Source organism: Elephantulus edwardii, unplaced genomic scaffold, assembly GCF_000299155.1.
Source record: "Elephantulus edwardii isolate Elephantulus edwardi_28Jun2011 unplaced genomic scaffold, EleEdw1.0 scaffold00010, whole genome shotgun sequence".
In the NCBI taxonomy this organism is placed as follows: domain Eukaryota; kingdom Metazoa; phylum Chordata; class Mammalia; order Macroscelidea; family Macroscelididae; genus Elephantulus; species Elephantulus edwardii.
The window spans coordinates 5,427,061-5,434,375 of NW_006399760.1; the positions used below are offsets into that span (position 1 = coordinate 5,427,061).

The 7,315-nt window shown below is 33.9% G+C and overlaps 1 protein-coding gene across 1 annotated transcript in view; it reads right to left on the bottom strand.

Moving 5' to 3' along the window:
- The window catches only part of LRP1B (low density lipoprotein receptor-related protein 1B), a 2,414,068-nt gene that overhangs the window by 741,163 nt on the left and 1,665,590 nt on the right, over positions 1 to 7,315 (bottom strand). The window contains exon 41 of the mRNA XM_006880809.1: positions 6,026 to 6,397. Within this exon, the coding sequence (XP_006880871.1) occupies positions 6,026 to 6,397 (372 nt within the window). The remainder of the gene's footprint in view (positions 1 to 6,025; positions 6,398 to 7,315) is intronic.

The following is a 7,315-nucleotide window of genomic DNA, read 5'->3' on the forward strand; positions in this document are numbered from 1 at the left end:
TGACCTCTCCAAGTTCTAAAGAGAAAGAATATTAATTAAAAGACTAAGGTTTTCTTGATTCAAGTTGTGATCTTTATTACTCTGTATGCATCTGAAAGTTGGGCAGTAAATAAAGAAGACCAAAGAAGAATCTATGCTTCTGAATTGTGATGCTGGTGAAGAGTTTTGAATATACTAGGGACTGTCAAAAGAATACACAAATATGTCTTGAAGGAAGGGGAACTGAAGTACTTATTAGCAACAAAAGTGGATGTATTTTCAGTAAGAACCAGTTCTTGGAAACAGACATCAGTAAAAGTAGAGGGTCAATGAAAGAGAGGAAAACTATCAATGAAATGGACTGCCATAGTGACTATCACAATGAACTTGCATATGATAGAGATTGTAAGGAAAGTGCAGGATAGGATAATATTAAGGATTGTTATTCATTGGATTGCTATGAGTTGTAGTTTACTCAATGGTACCTAATAACAATACAACATAAGGGATCATGGAAGTATTTAAAACTCTTCGATGGGGCTCTAAATAACTTTACAATTCAGATTCAGACAGAATCTTTGTATTTTTTTTTAACTGGTGAAAGGCATAATAAAAGGAATTTTTTAAAATTATACGTTAATAAAGTAGAATATCATGACAGAATAATTGTATATCTATTGATTTGAGTATGTTTTATTTATTTTTCTTTTCTAGTAAGTCAAATAATAAACTTTCCCACAGAACTTCTAGGAATAATTGCAATAGTTATTGTAACTGGTTTTGTGTAGAGGGAAGTAAAATAGAATTGATATAAACTTTTACTATAGATACATTTTACCTCATTCTTAATTTCTGCCTGGTTCCTAATACCCTAGTTTATGCCTCTCATTATTTCTATTTTTTTCTGGTTATTTAATGAATATGCTAAATGTTAGCCCCTGATATTTTTGTTAAGTGCCATCGAATAGCAGACTACTCATAGCGACCCTATGAATGAAAGACTTGAATACTTGGGTAACTTTCATCGTTTCTTTAAGTTTCCAGAGGCAAGGTACTTCAGAAGTGAATGCCACTCCTAACACATTTAGCAACAACATGGATGCTATTCCTGCTTCCAAGTTTTTTAATCTGGGAACCCCACCAAACACTGTCCACCATGAGTAACCATTATTTCATTTGACACATCAGTGTCACAGTGTTTAGCATCCCAGCAACCGCCATGAATATAACAAAGTGATATAAAGATTTTCATTGATACCTAGGCTCATATTTTCGTTCTTTTTATATAGTTAAAAACAAAACTTTATTATAAAAATGTTTATGAATTGGTTTCCCAGGTATTTTGTGGATTGTTTCATTTTGTCTTTAAGTGAGAAAATACACATAAAAGCACACAGAAAATAAGTAACAAACTGGGATTTAAATCTTAGGTTGATTCTAATATCTTAGTTATTATGTTTCTTTTCCTTCATATGCTTATTAATTAATATCCATATCTTTGAGTTGTGGTGCTAAAGAAGAATACTAATCATGGGCTACCTAGAAAACAAATAGATCTGTCCTGGAGGCAAAGATTATTAAACTCTGTCTCACATGCAATGGACTTGGTGCAGAAGGGATCCATCCTTGGAGAGGGATATCAGGCTTGAAAAGATAGAGGGTCAGCGTAGTAAACGAAGACCCTGAATGGTTTGACACAGTTACTGTGGCAATAGAGGCAGGTGTATTAAAGTTGGTGAGACTGGCTCAAGATAGATCAATAATAGATAGGTCAATAATAAAGCTATGAGGCACAGTCAACTTGATGGCACAGATGGCACATAACAACAACAATGTGGTTCTGTGTTGTCTGTAAGCTATCACAATGAATTTTGGACCCAGTAAAATAGTGAGATTGGCTAAGAAGAAAGAAGTATGGTAGTGTGAGGGTCATGTCTAATCTCATGGGAGTGAATTGGTTTGTGTTGCTGATGGGGACATTTACCCACTGTGGAGCTGGTAAAGGTCAGATGTACTTGGTTCCATGAAGTCCTTGCACTTTTTTTAAGTGAGTCATTGACAGCAAATTTTAGACCAGACCTCATTCTGGTAATTTATTTTCAATTACTTGCTACATATCTGAGGGGTGGACAATGAATAAGGAAGACAGAAGAAAAACTGCTGCCTTTGAACTGTGGTGTTAGAGAAGAGTACTGAATTTCTCATGGACTGATAAAAGAAGAAATAGAAATGTCTTGGAAATGGTGCAGCCAGAGCACTACTTGGAGGCAAAGATGACAAAGCTTCATCTCCCATTCTTTGGGTGTGTGGCTAGGAGAGGCTGTTTCTTGGAGAGGACCATCATGCTTGGAAAGGTGGAGGGACAGCAAAAGAGAGGAAGACCCTCAACCAGGTGGGTTGACACAGTGGCTGAACCAATGGACTCAAATGTACCCACGCTTGTGAGAATGGCACAAGATTAGACATTTTTCAGATTTGTTGTTCAAAGTGTCACTGAGTCATACTCAACTCTATGGCACTAACAAAACAACAATTAGAAGTAGGCGCGGGACTATGCAGATGATGGCAGGGGCTTATGTTTTACAGTTTAATTCTATTCTCTAGAGGTGGTTGGTTAATGGAGACAGTTGTCTGTAGAGTTAACAGAGGATGGACTCAGCCATCCCCATGTTTCAAATGCTCTTGCTTCTTTAACAACAAGTAGAACTTCCCCATTTTGTTTCAAAAGTGCTAAACATTAGTCAAGAAGAACAAACACATCTGTCTTGGAAGACATGCAATCAGGGGTCTCCTTAGAGGTAAAGATAGTGAAATTTCATCTTAGATATTTTTACATTTTGCCAAGAGGGGCCAGTCCTTAGAAAAGGACTTCCTACTGGGAAAGGTGAAGGGTCAGGGAAAGAGTACAAATCTCCAACAAGATAAATTGACACAGTAAATGTAATAATGACCTCAAGCATATCAGAGATTGTGAGGCTGGTTTATGAAAAGGCAGGGATCAGAAGTGCTGTTTCTAGAGTTGTTATGAGTTATAAGCAACTTGATGGCAACTAATAATAAAAAACCTTGGTAGCAGATTGCCTCATCTCTCCTTTCGAGGAAGTAGCTTGTGAGTTTGCACTGTGCTGGTGGCCTAGTGTAAGAATCTGTGCTGCATTCCCAAAGGCACGCAGTTTGAACTTTCAGCTGCTCCACAGAAGAAGGATGAGCAATCTCCTTCCGTGCAATTACTGCCTCTCAAAATCTGCTGGAGGGTCAGCTATGGGTTGGTTCCAACAACTACCATTGGTTAAAGACAAATTCTTTAACCAGAGTGCCCCTGAAACCACTTCAATGTCTTTAAAATGATAATCTTTACTTGAAAGTGTGGTCTTTGTGTCTGAAAGACAAATTCTAGACCTTTTTCTTGAAGTGGCTGTTTCATTTTATTCATGTTTTAGAACATGTCTGCCAACCAAGTTTGTATAACCACAGTCTGTCTCTTCTTTATTCTTTCAAGAAAAAAACAAGTGTTCTGGGGGAAAAAGAAGCTAGTTTAACTCACAGATCAAGTAGTCACTCAAATGCATGGTTTCCTTCAGGAAACCATATACTGCAGAAATAGCCCAAGTGCGTTATGTGCGTCTTTAATTTCATCACAAAGATAGATAGATAGATAGATAGATAGATAGATAGATAGATATGCAGTAAAGGGTCAAAATTTAATACAGTTAATCATTTCTACTCTTTCTTAAAGGATATTCTTAAACTAAACTGGCTCTATTTTATGTTTCTTTGTTTGTTTGTTTGTTTGTTTAGCCCCCCATTACATAGCAATAAAAATGCAGGTACTATTAATTAGTACAGCCTTGTGGCACTGCCTTAATTGGTGACAACCAGCAGACGTACAATTTCCTGAACTCAGCTCTGTGCAGCTTCCTCCACTAAAGCTTTCTTGATACCCTTTGCCCCTAGGCAGATTATCGTACTCTAGACCTTCAGTAGCTCCTATTATATTTTAGTGTTGACTTACTTATAGTATCCTTCTTTAAACTACAGCTTCTAAAGAAGGATGAGATCTTCCTTATATAAAAAAAGTGCCTAACAAAAATCTGGAGGGCGGAAAGTTAATGCACAAGTTAATGAATATATTGTTGTTAAAGGTCTCTTTTGTTTTAGTTACTTATGGTTTTTAAAATGACTCATAAAAAGGGAAGTGAAAAAGCTAATTCTTCCTTTTATTCCAATGTGAACTTTTCTAATTCAAATTATATCCAGCTGGTGTAACTAGAAGGATGAACGGGCATAGAGTTACTGGGTTTGAAATGAATAGCCAGCATACAACAAAAGCAACAAAGAGGATTAAAAATAAATTTTATAGACATATACAAAAGTATGAATCTCAAATATGTGTGAACACAATGATCAGTATTATACTTGTTGTTTTTATACTTACACAGACACACACTTCTACTGTGAACTAAAATAGAATAATGTAGAACACACGAAAACGAATAAATTATAGGTAAGCACACTTAGCTAAAGAAGAAAAAATTGCCTATTTTCAAAATATAACTTAGAACTAAGTCAGAAAGACTAAATTGGGACTTTTTTAATATTCAGAGGAATGTCAAATATATTGTCAAAAGAGCAATATGAAAGAATTTGGAATAAATACAGAGGACACATGTAATATGAAGACTGACTTAAGAAGTATACTTTTATATTGCTAATAAGCATATTCTTCCCCCACCTAAAAATTAGTCATAACCTTTGACAACCACTGTGACAAATGGACAATTAAAACAGACTTTCAAGGGAGGGGGAAAGAAGACCAAACTGGGGAGGAGGGTAGAGAAAATAGTGTAACAATAAATGAATGAAAACCCAAAATCAATGTAAATGTTCATTAAAATTCATAAAATTTAATATTTTTTTAAAAATTAGTCATAACATAGTATAATAAAGTAATTGTTGGGAAAAGTGTGGAGAAATAAGTTTTTTCATATTGTGAAATATAATTTGAGTTTATACATTCACATATTTTCTTGCAATATTATATGTGATCATGAGTTTCTAAAAATAAAATAAATCAACAGCTATAAAGAAATGTTTAAACCAATTAGTTTATCCTAAGTAAAGAATTTCATACTGGCTTATAAAAAAATAGAATACTATATGCTGAAATGAAAGCTTTCTAAGACAGATTGGAAGTGAAGTAATGGTTTAATTCCATTTCTGTAATTAGGATCTGTACACATACATAAATAAAGAAAATCCTAGAGGCACAAGAGCTGTCAGCAATGGTGAAGCAAGGGGAATGGATGATTGTGGTAATGAGACAGGAATTTAATTTTCAAATCCTTATTATTTGAACACTTTACAAAACATAAATTAGATGTTATTTTGACCTTTAAAGTAATCTCTTTTAAAAAAAGATGGACTTAAGCCTGAATATAGGGGAACTGAAAAATGTGATGATATATGGAAATCACAAATAGAGGAAAAAAAAGAAAAGTGAAGTTATAAGAGGACTATGGTCCTGTAAAAGCTTGATGCCATAAAAGAGGTCTCTTTGAATTACGTGATTAACTTACACTGAATATGCTGAAATTATTTCCTCCATTTAGTATGAGATTACTTCTAGCACTTTTGTATAACAATTATATTTCAACCCAATAATTTTAAAATAACCTCCAATATTTGTTTGAAAAAATATAATTAATTGAATATTAGTAAGCAGATAAATGTAATAGTTTACTCACTAGAAGAAAATGAATTAGTACACATATATTTTATACTCAAGAATTAGTTTCCACAAATTATACCATATTGGTTTCTAAGAAATATTATGATGAACTATATTAAAAATTCTATGCTTATAAACTAGTGATCACTATACCGGTGCTTTACCTACCAGCAGTTAATTGCCTCTTTGACTTTTGGAGTTCATTCTGGGAAAATGTAATTACTACATGCAATTACCATTATATTTTCTTTAGCAACATGAATAAATTTGTTTCCACTGAATGAAAAATAAATTGAGTGAAAATAAATTGCTACTTACTTTCAACAATCACTCGTCTGTCCTCCCAGTTATCATTAATAAGCTGTATATTTCCAAAATGTGCATCACTGTAAAAGATCCGATTGGTACCTTTTCTTCTTTGATTATAGTCAAAAGCCAAGGCTATCACGTTCTTGAAATAGTGTGGATTCTCATATGGCCTTATTGGTGAATTTAAATTGGTTTCATCAGAAAGATGTATACTTTTTAATATTGTTCTTCCTGAATACAGCAAATAGCCTTCATGCCTTAGGCAAGTAACTCCATCTTCTGCCAAATATCCATGGGCACAAGCACAAGTTCTCCGAGAATTCCCTCGATAAAGACAAAGTTGCTGGCAGCCACCATTGTCCTTGGCACAAACATTGGTCCCTATAGAAGAAAATAAATGTACAGTCACATATATTTGATATATTTGAGTAGTTAGATAGAGGTATAGAGGCAGATACAGATATATGTAGATGTCCTCACACATACATATGCATACATATATGTATATTTTCCTTGTTGTTTTCAAAGAATGGTGATATTTTCTACTGGAAATGTTAAAAAGTGAATGTTCCATGTTATGTTTATTATTATTATCATTATTATTATGGCCTAATAGCAAAGAGTTACTCTGGCAACCCAAAGGAACCAAATTAGAATCTACTAGTTTCTCCATGGGAGAAAAATGAGCAGTCTCCTTCCATGCAACCTAATATCTCTGAAAAAAACTGCTGGAGTGTCAGCTAAGGGTCAGTTCCAACTTATGGGTGCATGACAAAAGCAAAAAAAAATAAAATGCTATAAAATATCTATTTTTTTTCATTGCTTCCAATGAAAATCTTAGATTTCCTATATCAAAGATCATATTCTTCTACTTCTATCACCATTAACATACAAACTTTATTTTTCCTTAATCAAAGTATGCTTTTATAAAAACTTGGTATTTATATTATAATTATTCAGATTGTCCATCTTTCTCTCTAGGAGCAGCTGGTAGACATTGACATCAGCTTAACATATTACTGTCTTTGGCATATGAAACTGGTTAACTCAATGCAGGCCAAGTGAATTGACCAAGAATGCACTACTTTAAACTCTGTCAATGAGATATCTAACTTAATCAAAGAAATATGCTGCTTCAGTGTTGTCTATATTGCATAAACTGTTTTTACACTATTTTCCAGTGATGATGTTCTATCTCTAAAGATTTATCAGGTTAGTGACCCTCTGTTGAGTTGAGCACTATCATCTCCAAAATCATACTTTCTATTGATGTCAAGAAAAAAAAACAGAAACCCTCTA